The 14604-nt window shown below is 39.8% G+C and overlaps 1 protein-coding gene across 1 annotated transcript in view; it reads right to left on the minus strand.

The window, feature by feature from the left end:
• The window catches only part of LOC139722283 (mothers against decapentaplegic homolog 9-like), a 43305-nt gene extending 31330 nt beyond the window's left edge, over positions 1-11975 (minus strand). Inside the window, exons 1-2 of the mRNA XM_071633592.1 lie at positions 11813-11975; positions 4772-5326 (exon numbers count right to left, since the gene is read on the minus strand). Coding sequence (XP_071489693.1) covers positions 4772-5171 — 400 coding nt within the window. The 5' untranslated portion in view covers positions 5172-5326; positions 11813-11975. The remainder of the gene's footprint in view (positions 1-4771; positions 5327-11812) is intronic.
• Positions 11976-14604: the final 2629 nt, after the last annotated feature.

Raw genomic sequence — 14604 nt, forward strand, 5'->3', positions numbered from 1 at the left:
CTGAGTACCACAGAGAAATAACTTTAAAAAAAAAAAATCCATTGGAATATTTGGCATTTTGGCCATACATAACAGTGTATACCTATGCAGATCATTCAATGGTTTAAACAGAGACTCCAACTCTCCCGTTTTCGACGGGAGATCTCCCGCCGAAAACCCATTTTTGCAAAATCTCCCGTTCTCCCGTTTGAGATTTAATTTCTCCCGCCCTGGCTCTTTGTCTCCCGTTGGAAAGGATTTCTTACATATTTCTATCGTATGTTGAAAAAATAAGCCTTAGATAGCACCAGAGAGCATCTAGAACCCTGGGAATTTCGCGCTTCGCACACATCAACTTTGAGTCTCCCGTTTGCTCGGGGTTTCAGGCGGGAGAATCTCCAGATCAGAAGGTACTTTGGGTTGGAGTCTCTGTTTAAATGCTAAATCTAACTGAAGACTACACCATAATTATGTGATTAAAAGAAGTGGTGACAAGCAGTCAGTTATATACTGTAAAACAAGGAATGTTTGCGTGCATTTTAATTTCGCGAATTTTGCGAGCGCCAACACTCGCAAAATTAAAATGCACGCGAAAGTTCTTGCCTACACAATATGCATTGAGTGCCAGTGGCAATTCGCGAAAATTTCATGCTGCGAGAAAGGGAGTCAGCTCCAATACGTGAAATTTTCATGCCGCGAATATATCGTGTTTTACAGTAACTGCCAAATGTTAAATTCAGTGTACATCAGCGGAAATATGATAATAATTGCAAATGTAATATGAATATGATCCCCTTATGTAGGTCTTGCAAATGAACCTTTGCTAAACAATCAAATCCCCCCCCCCCCCCCCCAATACTACATATCATCACTCTTCTGTCACTCTTGGGGTCAGACATGCTGGCATAGCGCCCACCCCCCAATACTCTCCAGCTACCCCACTACACTGGCAACACAGTGGAAATCAAGGCATTTTGTCTGCGGGCCAACATTCATAATGTGGAGCTGAGAGACAGAAAAAGGAGAAAAAAAAAAGGATGGGGAGAGAAAACCAATGAACCCCCTAAACAGAAGGGGAGAAATGGAAAGAGAGAGAGAGAACAGGGGGTGTCCTAATTCAATAAAACCTTTCCATGCTGCATTTGCCTGATCCAGCTTATGGCAGCCTCAGGGTGATGATGAGCTGTCAGCGTGGCACATGGCACGACAAAGAATGTGTGTCGCTGGGGGACAGAAGACGGTTTGGGGGGGGGGTAGGTTGGGGATAGGTTGGGGGTGGGGAGGAGGGGGGACAATACATGACCAGCTTGAAGATGATTATATGAGGTCTGAGTGAAGAGCAAGGGTAAAGGAATGGGAGAACAGCACAGACATTTATAGCAGAAACCATTACGCATTTTATCTTCATGCATGATCTATTAGCGTGTGCATTACACGGTTTTGGCAACTACACAGAAATTCCGTAAAATCTAGATATTACAAACATCATTTAGACTGATTGAGAGGTGTGTCTGGTGTCATGTAAGACTATCAATCACTAGTCCCACAAAAGTGATGTTTTGAGGTTAGAAAGACTGAGATATAGGCCTACGTTTATATAAATGAAGGATGGTGTGTCAAATTTGTAGAACTTCTGACTGCACAACTCTTTAAATCATTCTTCTAAAAAGTACCCATAATACAATAACAGAATTTCTTCTAGATGCTCTAATTCATTTTCAACTTCTTTTGAGTTTTGGTTTACCTTCAATTTAGTGGGATTATCTGATGTATTGCTCAATACATTACCTCTGACAACACATGAGTTAACGTAACAAAACACATATAAAGTGGGAAGAACATCGTCGGGCAAGAACCAGCAAGGCTTTATCACAATTTTGAGGGGTACTGAGTTGTTGGTGTGCACAGTATCATGTTGTGCAGTAGAGCTCCATCTCCTCTGCATTATGATGTCAATTTTTTTAACTATTTTCATTTTCAATCAAATGATTTCATCTATTGGAACAATGCTTATAAATGTACCCACTTTTGATCAAATAAACTTTTCATTTGATGAAAATTGATTGTTTTGTTTTTATTTGTGCTCAAATCTTAGAATACAAAGGCGCCCTTCTGGTTCCCAGCTGACGATATCATGTAAAGACATGTCATCTTGAATTATACAATTTCTATTTTACACAGACTTCCACTGGCTTAGTCTGCAGTGAAGAAACCCATTGTAAGTAGCTACTTCATATAATTATACTGCAGTGTGATCTGCAAGTGCCATGAATTAGCATACACGGAGGTGTTATGTTGTTAACACGATGGGCATAATGACAGACCCAACTGAAAACACATCCTGTAGAGAGAGGCAAGTGAACGCAAACGAGTGATGCGATGAGGGAGGGCAGACCGGCGAGACAGCGAGAGAGCGAGAGAGAAAAAAACAGAGATGGAGAGAGAAGGAGAGAGAGAGAGAGTGAGAGATAAAGAGGATGGGGTAAAAGTAAGCAAGAGGAGAGAGGGGTTAGTGCGAGACTGCATGAGTCATACTGGGATGGCAGGATTGGTTTTCACACAGGCCGGGAGGATAGGCAGGGATTGGACAGCACAGCCAGAGGCAACCACGCCGTGCACACCTGTCCACGGATGCTATCTGCCAGTCAAAAATGAAGTTATCATATCTGAGAATTGCATGGTTTCAACTCCATATGCTGTACCCTGGCATACAGGATATTGTTTGTATGTGTAGACATGAGTAGCATTGGAACATACAATATTTTCACTTTCACGTCTCTATCTACACTTGCACAAGTGATACAGTACTTTCATCATGTCAAGAACTGATCCAGTTATTTTGTAGAATGAGCTTTTCAGCATAGCCAAGAGGCTTGCACTAGTCAGCATTTTGTATTGAAATGATGGGGATATATTTCAGTACAACATATTGCACTTTGGGGAGCATCTCTCGACATTTTCTATGTGTCAAAAAAGGGACTCATGTACAGAATCATTAATCTTAGATGAGAAATGTATATTTCCGGCTTTAGTATTTAATGGACATGGAGATTTCAATGCCTATGTCTTTTCTTTCTTTTTTTTTCTCTATCTCTCTCTGTCTCATATGTGACCCCCTGGCGTATGACTACATTTCTAAGTTTATTTTCAGTTACTTCCGCTAATCCTGGGCTTTCTTTCAGAGTCTTTGTGCACTGGAGTGAACACACAAACCCAATCAGACCTTACTCACAAACACACACATACACTCACATAAAAAGCATGTTCTTTTTCTCCTAGCACACAAACATCAAGACACAGTGCTAAAAATACAGTTGACCCATGCAAAAACACACACACACACACACACACACAAACACATGCACACAAATACCACTCTCAAGAGTTAAGTTTCTAATGCCAGCAGTTGACATGCTTCATTCTACTGGCTGTAGGGACTCTCTGGTGTGTATGTGTGGGCGGGTTGTTCAATTGAAGGTTTCTTTCTTGGAATATTCACTGACTTCACTTATATTATTGATTCCTCTTCGCCCAGTCTTGAAACATCTTACGGATGATCAGTCTACTCCAATAATTCCCCTATTGTTGAGCTCACAGGAAGTGCTTTTATTCAATGGCATCTCCGGTGTATTGGCAGCCTTCGTTCCCAGTTATTCATTGCTCGACCATTAATCATCAAGGTTAGACAACAACAGGAGAAAGGTGTCGCGAGGCATTTTGAGTTCGATTGGGAATTGAAATGCAACAAATAGAAATGATGCATGACTCACGCCTACTTGTATGTGCAGAACAGCTTTACAATGGTCCTCTGCTTTACTGTACGGAAATTGCTTTTACTTGGTCTTATTGGTGCACAAATCAATAGACAGGTGCTGTCGTTTAAGGGGCAGATTGGTAGTGATATCCCTGAAGCATTTTACATGAATGTAACTGTGAAACAGTAAAGATTTCTGAGACAAAAAGAATTTGTCAATGAATGAGAAATGAAATGTACATACTGACAGCACCATATTTCTTGTTTGTAGCATACACTATTGTGATTTTTTTTTTTTCAATATATACTAAGTTAAACTTACACTGAACTTGCCTGTGTTGAGCATATTAAGTATACTGGTCATTCTGAGTGAGCTACATAACTGCAAAGAGAAAATGATTACAATAAAGCCCCTTTACTGAGCCTTCTCTTTAGTGTAGTGGAGAATCATATTTTCAGCATAGTATGCGTAAAGCTCTGATCAGTCTTTGTGAAGGAATTCTCTCTTCACTTCGCAAAGGAATTCTGTCCACACCAAAAGCTCTTTGAGAAGAAAAATACTACATTTAATCAGACAGAACAAATATCAATTTCACAGGTATCACATTATGAGAGTATCACCTTGTGAATACAGTTCACCTTACACAGTGACAGCATAGATCTTCGGGTATAACTCCATGACTAATTTTAGGTGACAAAATTAAGAGGAAGGGAGTGTGACACTATACAAGATGGACTCTTTATTCTATTTCTCCAGAAATTGCCATGTAGAATAGAGCAACGTTGTGAAGGAAATTTTTCTCAACTGCCCCCAGGTCCATTTACTGACACCATGAAAATACCCTGTGCCTCTTTGTGTATCTTAAATTTCATAACATATTAGGGTCTCCTTGATATTCTCTTTCAAGCCAAAGGTACACGTTTTTGCAACTTTGACCATGAAAATAATACTGAATGTGAAATATGATTATATCAAAAGAATGTGAAACATTAAACTAAGAGTGGAATAGATTAATATTAAACAGTCGTTTAACTCACCAGGACTCTCAACTCTCTTGTAGTGATAGGGATTGATGCAGACCTCTTTTTGCTTCTTCCCAAATGCATATTCACAACAGTCCAGTGCCTTGAGTTCATGGTGGCTCTGCAGGTCCGGCCAGCGCCAGACCCTGCAGTATATGACGTGGGGCAGCCCCTTCCTGTGCGACACCTGCAGGCGGCCGTCCAGCGAGCGGGGTATCGTCACGCACTTGCTCAGCTCACCGGGGCACGAGAGGGCCCGTTCCAGTTCCTCCATGGCCCCCTTCTTCTTCTTCAGCTTCTTCACCAGCGAGTCCACGGCCTTCTCCGCCCACTTCTCTTCCTCGTCGCCCTGCTTCCAGCCCAGCAGCCGCTTCACCACTGGGCTCGTGAAGGAGAAGAGACTTGCCATCGTCATCTTTGTCTCAGAGCTCGCAGCTCCTGGGTTTTTACCCCACCGGGGAAATGTGCAGGACAAGAGTAGAAATGTGTGAATTCCAAAATGCGCGAGTTATGTGCAAGCGGTCAGTGGATGGAGTGATCTTTTTCCTGGCTATCAGTGCAGTCCAGGATCTGTGACGTTGGTGACGCATGCACACAAAAGAGAGGGAGAAAAACAAACAGAAATGATGTTAGTCTAATGAGAATCAATCCAAGGAGAAAGCTGTTTCACATCCACCCACAAAAAAATAAGGCAACAGACCAGTGAGAATTCCACTGAATTCAACATTACTATACATGTACATACATGGCCATTCAAATGTGGTACTGTTGTAAAGACTGTAGAACAAGCATAACAGCCATTTCATTGCTAACAGTGAACAAAATGAATGCACACAATCCAAAATCTTTTTCAGAGTAGCGCTTTACTGGTATGAGTAGTTAGGGATTAGGGCATAGAAGCTAAGTGGTCTAAATCATGTAACCATGCTGCTGCTTAAACCCTTGTATATTTGTGAATAGAATATTAAATAAATCAGATTTTATAAACATTTATTCCACATGTATTCCATCAATGATTCTCAACAAAATAAGGTCTTAGAAATGCATATAAGACTTACAAATTGTACATGTAAAATATTTAATTACATATGTTGGATACTCCTGCCACAGTGCTATAACTGCAAAAGTATGAATGTTGTATTTTGCACTGAAGACAGTCTCTTAAATGCCCCATACTGCATTGTACCACACATTCTAAGAAAGGAAAGCAGCTGGCTCAGCCATACACTTGTATTTTCCTTGTCTACATGCATCAGTCCACCATCATCTTGACTAATTTGAAAGATTTCATTCCTCTGATGTGCTCTGATGGAGAACCCCTCCATTGCTTCCTGACACTAGAGAGACTCAGAATTCAAACCCCGACTCCAGAGGAGTGTAATTTGACAGGTCGGATCTTGTGTTTGTTGGCAAACGTATGTTTCCTCCTCGGACGACCTTCCTGGCACCCCTTCAACAATCATCAACTGGAAAGCAGACCTGTCACAGAGGCTTGCCACCAGTGAGGGTGAAATTAAACTGATTGAATTATCAGTTTGTCGTTCTCTTACAGCAGTCACGGCTTCTCTTCACACTTCACAATGACATCCAATTCCTAAATCAGAAATTCAGTTACGAGTTCCGGGAAAACGATAAATATCCTTAATCACTGTTATGGAGGCTTGCTCCCCTAACCAACTCAAGATTACAGCAAAGTTGTAACGTCTACAAATTCTTGTTTACAGTGTTTGATTTTTACTTTCTTTGTAAAATAAAATAAGCCCATAAGTTAAAATTAAATTATAATTGGTGCTAAGTTCAGGTCACTTGTTTATCAAACAAGAACAGGGGCTTATTCACTTAAAAGGATTTGGACTCCTTGTTCCAAAAATATAATACCTTGCTCCTTTTGGACCTACTTTACAACATAACACAAAATTTAATATCTTTCTTATCCAGTGAGGTTTATAGAACAACAACCAATTGATGGAACATAAGAAGTGTTACAAATTCCTATTGGAGTTCCAAAGGGTGTCAGCTAAGGACTTGTGTCCCAAATCAAAGAATAGTGAGAGTGCAGCATAGTGGTATGGGCTCTCTGAACATTCTTTGATTACACTGAAAAGAAATGGAAGTGATGTGTGACAGCAGCAAAGCCTCTTAGGGTTTACCGTGCACGTCACTCATACCATGTCATCGCAAACAAATGCTGAGAGCCAATGTACAAAAAACACTGCCCGTTTTAAATCTAAGGACCCACAATCTCTTGATGATGACAGGGATAGACAGATGCACTAATAATTATGTAAAAGTGTGCCACATACACATACAATGTAATATTTGTGATGATCTCATTCCAAAATGGAACATATTGTGTAAATTATGCCTTCCACCAGCTGCATTTATAACACAACCTGCTTGCCATCCACCTCTTTAACAATTAATTGAATCAATGAAAATTCTTGAAAACTTGATAACAAAGTGGTTTACTGGGACAAGCTGCATATATGTCCCAGTGATCACTGGGAATAAGCTTCAAAAAGCACTTTAATACAATAAAACCAGAACATTTCAAGTGCATGACACTTTCACAAATTTCACAAAGAGCCAAGATGTGCAAAAGAAAAATGCATGCAAAAGTTCTTGTCTACACAATGCACTGAATGCCTGTGCCAATTCATGTAAGTTTCATGCCACAAATGTTTCTGGTCTCACAGTATTTACAATTGCAGCAATCTAAAATGATTGCCAACTTGTAACAAGTCCTGTCTGTCTAGTCCAAGAAAGCTTTGGATCATAAACACATGATACAAATTATCTCCATGTATTAATGTTTGTCATGTTTGAAGGGATTCCATTGGCCATGATTATGTCACACACTTACCAGTCAAACACAACACAGGTAATAATTGTGCACTACAACTTGTATATACAACTTAGAAGAGATTTTGAAATCAAGATTACAGTCATTTCTAGATATTACGTCCTGTACTGTAGATTCTAACATTTCGTTTGACATCAACGATTATAGTAAAACCTTGCAATAGGGCAAGCAAGCTCATTACAAATCCATTATATCAAAACCTCTACAAGTTTCATAACTGAATATAAACTGTAAATAGTGCAGTGTGTTTAATGTAATAAATACAAATGTAGTAGAGCAAAGCTTGGGATAGCATTTAAGTATTTTGTTTGTGTTTTTCTCCCTCAGTTCAGCTCTTCTCAGTTTTCACAAAACACTAACTGATGTTCATGTATATCAGCAACCCCTACAACAAGGGAAATGATCTAACAGTAACAAGCTAATAACCTCTGAATGACATGATTAGAGAATTTCCTAGTATCTCCTGGCACAGGATCAAATATGCGTATTTGGTAGGATTTTCAACAGTCGTGTCGAGTTGATGATATTTGATACAAGAAGGCAAGTTTGCAGCCCTTTTCCCCACACACACTACCAATAGTGTACAGTTGTACACACTGTTTACTGGCATGGACTGAGGAAACATGCTTAATGTACGCTAACTAGTGTATTCCAGGCTAACAGTTCTTGCCTCCATACAACAGTTCAGAAAGCTTTATCTACCTACATACAATGTTCACTGCCTTGATCCATCAAAATATCTGATTATATATGATGGCATGTTCACAGCAAGTTCCCAGTTCCTTTTTTTTTTCCTCATACACTTGTACGATGTACATGTACATTTTGCAGTGTTTTTATTGTTGCAAAATTGACAAGTCAACCAATATAACTGCAAAATTACCAACTCATGAAAATATTGCCTCATGTATTTAAAAAGAAAGAAAAGATGCACTGTACATCGTCTCCCAAGTTTGGAAATCACAAAGTTGTCTTCTGAGGACAGGGGCTAAAACTTTAAATTTCCAACTCAATAACTATGGTTCCTGTTTGCAAATTCAACCTCACACCAAATTGCCCTACAACTCCCAATACATGAAATACACCATATACCCACATAATATATTGAGCACATCATGCACTGTCTGGATCTGAGAACCCTTGCAGCATACTTTCAAACAAGTACATTCATGGCTTAGGAAACTTTCTTTTCATACCACTGCAACCAATAAAATATGTCTATTTGAAGAAAAAAGTGAGACAGTTGGAAGATCTTTTACCTCCAAGTATGAGCAAATTCATTTTTTTTTTCCTCACACGGTTCCGGCATATAAAAGAAAACATTACATCAATATCATTATGTTGAGTTTGCCGAGCATTTTTGGGTTCACATACAGTTAGTGCATTTGCCTGGCCTAGAAGAATTCATTCCAAAAACTACCACAAGACAATGAGACATTCCTGTTATGGCTGTTGCCACAGAAACCCAGTGGCTCAAGCAGTAAATTGTTCAACACCTTTTGCACTCATTCTTATACAAGCTGATTATACTGACACGACAGCTATGTGATATCAACACCCGCCTGTTGGCAACTGACTAATCATATCGCTGATATGTTCACCTTTTCCTTCTTTTTGTTTATATTGCAGCTATCATAATGAAAAGATTTTCTTTGCAGGAATCCTGTCCTTCACCAGAGAGCTGCCCCCCCCCCCTTACTTCATCCACTGTATTCTAGTAAGAATGAAAACATCCCTTTTTCTCAACATAGGATAATATGAAGCATGTATTCAAATCACAAAAAACACTTTCCCTCTCATTACATGAAGAATTAAATATGCTACTATATACCGTACACATAAACACACAGATACCAAAACCTGTATATCTTTTTTTTTCACTTGTAACTGCCTCTGAATGTTTCAAGAAAAATTTGCTTGAAAATAGGCTGACTGAGCACAAAGTTTGATACATAATTACATAATCATCTGTACTGATGGGTTCCATGACATTTGTTCCTGCGACAATTGCTCCCATTAGATATCTGCATGCTAAGCCAAACATAAATTCTATCCACAAACATAAACCTAATTCTAATCCTCACATCAAACTAAACTTAAAACTCTATAACAACGCTAATGAAAATTTTGGAATGTCCTTGGAGAAAATAACACCTGAGCAAATATCGCAAGAGCAAATGTTGTGTCACCGCACTGATGAACATTTCACTTCCCCACACTGGTAAGCATTGGCATCTTAACCATCACTTTGTCTCTTCTCATATCTGTGTGCTGGTACACACAAGTTACTTAGTATATTGCACAGATTTATGCAAACTTTTGTAAACAGGACATGCATGATCACACAGGAATAAACTATGATTGAATACAATCTGGATTGTCATGCAAGCATGTCAATATACATGTATGTATTGCCAGGGTTGTGTGACAGTGTTGTCAAAATAAAACAAAACAAAACCCAACTAGGATTCCAGAAGAGAACATACAATACACTTAAAGTACTTTATGCATGTATCATCAAAAGGTGTTTAGATCTTCTGAACAAAAACAAGAGCTAACTATTTACTATCAAAGAGACTACATTTTTAAGACAGACCTGCATAAATGTAAAAACAGAAGGGTCACAAGATCATTTAAATCCTCATGTCATAAATAAACATACCCCAAGCCCAGGTACTGTATGTAAACATGTTAAACCTGCAGCACTGTACTATTTACCACTACGAAAGTAACAACTGTAACAGAAAACCAAGTGGCACCCTTAATTAATAAAATATAGAAATACCAGCTGTCTTGTTCGATGGCAAGAGTGCCATAGCACCATAGGGCCTACTTCACATGCCAGCTATCATTAATATTTTCAAAACAATTTCTACAGAGAATAAATCCTTCTTCATAAGCATGGGTAAATGGGCAAGGTTAAACATAAGACTAAGAATCAGGATTAGATCAGGGGCAATGTTAGATAAAGGGGTTTAATCATTTACAACCAATTACTGGCTAAACACAACAATGCTTCTCAACCAGAATTCAACAATCAATGATGAAATTATTGCTGTAAATATTGTTGGATGCCCACAGAAATCGCATATACATGTAGTTACTAATTCGCTACTACCCAATAAGAATGCACATATTTCTCTGGGGCTCTAGTGTACGTGTATGCACATCATATAGTCTATATGTAGATTTGTCGATTTGCAAAATGTTGCTTTCCTTGAAACAATCATACGAGTAATTGGGGTTTCTGCGAAGGCTATAGTATTAATATGAAACTTTTAACGAGGCTGTGGCTTTGTAACATACCATGCATGCTGTAATGTGGTGAAGATACATGTAGGTGCATAATAAGTGTGGCAGCTGTGACATGAATGAAACATGCTCTCCAGCTAAGGTACTTTGCTTAATCAGCGAAGAAATGCTTTGCCCAATATTACCTGATTATGCGAGAGTACTGTCTGGTACTATATTGTATAGCATTTTGTTGTTCTTTTTTCTGGTATGACTGCTGTCCAAATTTCAATACATAGAATTGTAGCCTACTACATCATATTGTTCAAAACATATGTCTACTGACTAAAAATTGTGAAATCGCTGTTAAATTTTGAGAAGGGAAACTATTCTCTGAGTTGAACCTGGTGACTGGTCTTGTGGAGTCAAAGTGTACATGCTGAAGTTCATTGCTTTAGTAATACCATAGTATTTACAGCCAATTTGCATTCCACTCCCTTCAGTTCCATGGGCGGCATTGGCAGCACTGCACATGCACTGCTGGCTGGCAACAGCCACTGTGAGAGATGAGTTGTCTGATCACATCAAAATATACACAACAACGATTTAAAGTAAGAAGTGCGGACCAGCAGCTTACCATTACGTGTAAGGACCACCAGACCTTAATCTACTGCTTTCGAATCATTCGCTAGATAATGAACGCATCACATGCACAAGTTACCATCATCAGCAATCAAGAGATAAATGCAGTATTTGCAGATACGGCACTCCCGATCCCGCTTGAGTCAAAACACAGTCAGTGGTGAACAGGTAAATCCTAGTGCTAGGCATGTACACATAGGCAGGCAGCCATCGGCGCCGCGCCGCTCCACTAGCACAATACACCGCTCCGACGTCCAAAGAAGCCACAAAACATGGCGCATTGCCGATAGAACTTGTTGTTTTTCGCCCTAGACACTTACCTAGATTCACTGACAGTAGCCCTTAACTGAAACTGAGATGGTGTAAGTATCACATCCAAAGTGTATGCGGTTCTGCGAAAGGAAAATTAAGTTTCATTCATAGATGAAGCCATTCGTCTTCCCAGAGTCGCGCGGATTACATTCCACGCCGTCAAAGCAAGCAATCTCACATACTCCTTGTGTTATATGTCGCGGCGACAGCCAGACTACTCTAATGTGTATACTAAATATATGATGATATTCATCCGCGTTTTCTGATTCATCAATTTATCGTAAATTCTACGAAATAGCGAGCTCGCCAGTCTACTTACATATATTTAGCACATCTTTCAGGCAAATCATACCTCATTCAAATAATATCAAGGTCATTTGTGAGAAATTAGAGGAAGGCAGTAAGGGTGAACTCTCTGTTTGCGGTCAACTGGGATGGTAGTGGTGGGTCCGAAGCACACTGAGTATAATATGTGACGTAAGCTTTTCCGGCGACACACTGGCGGTGTCGCTCTCCCCGTACAAACAGAGGGCGATCGTAGCCTATACCACCCCGCTGGGGTCGGGAGAATCTCTGTTCTTTTCCCCCTTCTTGGGTTTTTATATCAAAATGTAGCTAAAATATTTGTATTTGGTCACGAAAATGTGGTTCATAAGGTTTCCTAGAAAAGCACCCCAATCTTCCAGTCAGTACAAACCAACGCAATAGATTCGTCCGACCGTAGAGAAAGGAACCAGTGACTCGATGAGGTCAGAATTGTGCAGTCACTTTCGTTTTCACCCCCACCCCCCATCACCCCTCCTAGAAAGCGGTGCAATGAACATGTCGTGTAAAATTCCTTTAGAGGTCCAACACTTCATCCAATTCCATAGAAGAAAGCAAACCACGCAGACTCTAGAGACGATAAACCGGCAAATACTCATGGCATACTCATGGCAAAGGTTCATGGGTTTGTGTTTGTTCGTACAGGTCAGCATCTCTAAACTACACTGTACATTATACCGTACATAGTCTGCTGTGCTTCTGATATATCCAGAGCTTCAATCATTGGTACATAATGATTATCTATGCCGAACAAGTCTATCTAAAGAATGATCACCTTTGACCAGTCACTTTTGCTTCAGGTTGATGGAAATGTTCGGGGAAAAGGAAAATAAAATCATCGAGAAGATAGGGCCTATATGCTCAGAACTCCTTAAATATCTGCACAGGCGCGGGGGGGGGGGGGGTGGTGGGATATAGTGGTAGGTATACTAGGGGCAAGCCTATAGACTACTATAATATGTAGCGCTCGTGGTTGGTAGAGTCAAGGTCAATGCTCCCCCACCCCACCCCCCGGGGCGGAACCCTCGAAACTCGTGGGTTTCTCTGACGTGGTGTTTGTTTTTGTTTTTGTTCCATTTTATTTTTTAAAAAGTTTGTGTATTATTGTGGGAGGGGGGGGGGAGGAGTAACCACCCGCTTTCGCGGGCCCCCGCCTATGTAAAAAGCGAGGTGAGCTAGTGCTAATAATTATGAATTATATATTATTGATAATTATACTAATGCTAAAGCGCATCGAAGGTTTATGTTAATGTCCCACTTGATTCATTATCTCTTTCTTAGAACTAAAATGTTAGGTTTGTTTATTTCTTGACATATTCGTTTTATAGCCCCTTCATGGATTGTAACTTCTAGAAATAGTTGAAATTGCATTGATAACCCAACAATAACGACGAAGCGAAGCAATAAATAAACACGTCAAACAGGTCATTCTCTATGGGAAACCCAAGAGGTATGATGTCAATACCAACGAAATTAAAGTGTATGGAGGGCTCTCCAGAAAAGGGTAAACGAGATTCAACAGTGCCTTCGTATGGTATATCATCTGTTCTAGAAATAGTTGTAATTGCATTGATAACCCAACAATAACGACGAAGCGAAGCAATAAATAAACACGTCAAACAGGTCATTCTCTATGGGAAACCCAAGAGGTATGATGTCATAGATCAATACCAACGAAATTAAAGTGTATGGAGGGCTCTCCAGAAAAGGGTAAACGAGATTCAACAGTGCCTTAATTCGTATAGTATATCATAGTCAATTTTTGTTATTTTTCAACAACATAATACAGCCGTCACATATTGCTTACATTAACGAATGCTGTTAAATGATTATAGTATAGGCCTATATCGTTGGCTCCTCGACCCATTACAGTGTTATAGTATGTTTCATTGGTGGAAGCTGCTTTATGAAAGAACGTTTGAATTGTTTGTTTGTTTGCGCACGTGTGTACATGACTGTCATGTTAATTTCAATGATCTCTCACACTCAAGGACACAACAGTGCTATATAGGCCCTAAAACAGATCAGTGAAAAACAAGACCGTGTAGATGTCAGTCTTATAAGACTTATATAAGCCTACATAATGATAACGTCTTGGTGATTTTCTTTCATGAATTTAGCAATAGCGACAAAACAACGGGAGGTATACCGAAAGAAGGCAGTAAATCACACTCGGAGACGATGCGACGCTAATCACAACCCGTGCTTACGATATAAACAGACTTGAGCCAAATATGTGAAACAAAAAAGTGCCGCTTTGGGATTAGTTTTAATTAGACAGCAATAATCGAACGCGAACAGTGTGAAACACGCGCATTTTGGGGGCTATGCGTCACGCGCCGAAGTGGCGTACTAACGAAGTATGACGCCAAGTGTTACTGGAGGCGAAATAACATTTTCGTCCACAAAATAGCGCTGCTTCGGAGGCTGAGGGCGTTACTGTCTTTCAGATACGATCAGCAAACGTGATCAGGCC

The sequence above is a fragment of the Diadema antillarum genome, unplaced genomic scaffold, assembly GCF_040938485.1.
Source record: "Diadema antillarum isolate AM-2024a unplaced genomic scaffold, OU_Dant_1.0 scf00000162, whole genome shotgun sequence".
Taxonomy (NCBI): Eukaryota; Metazoa; Echinodermata; class Echinoidea; order Diadematoida; family Diadematidae; genus Diadema; species Diadema antillarum.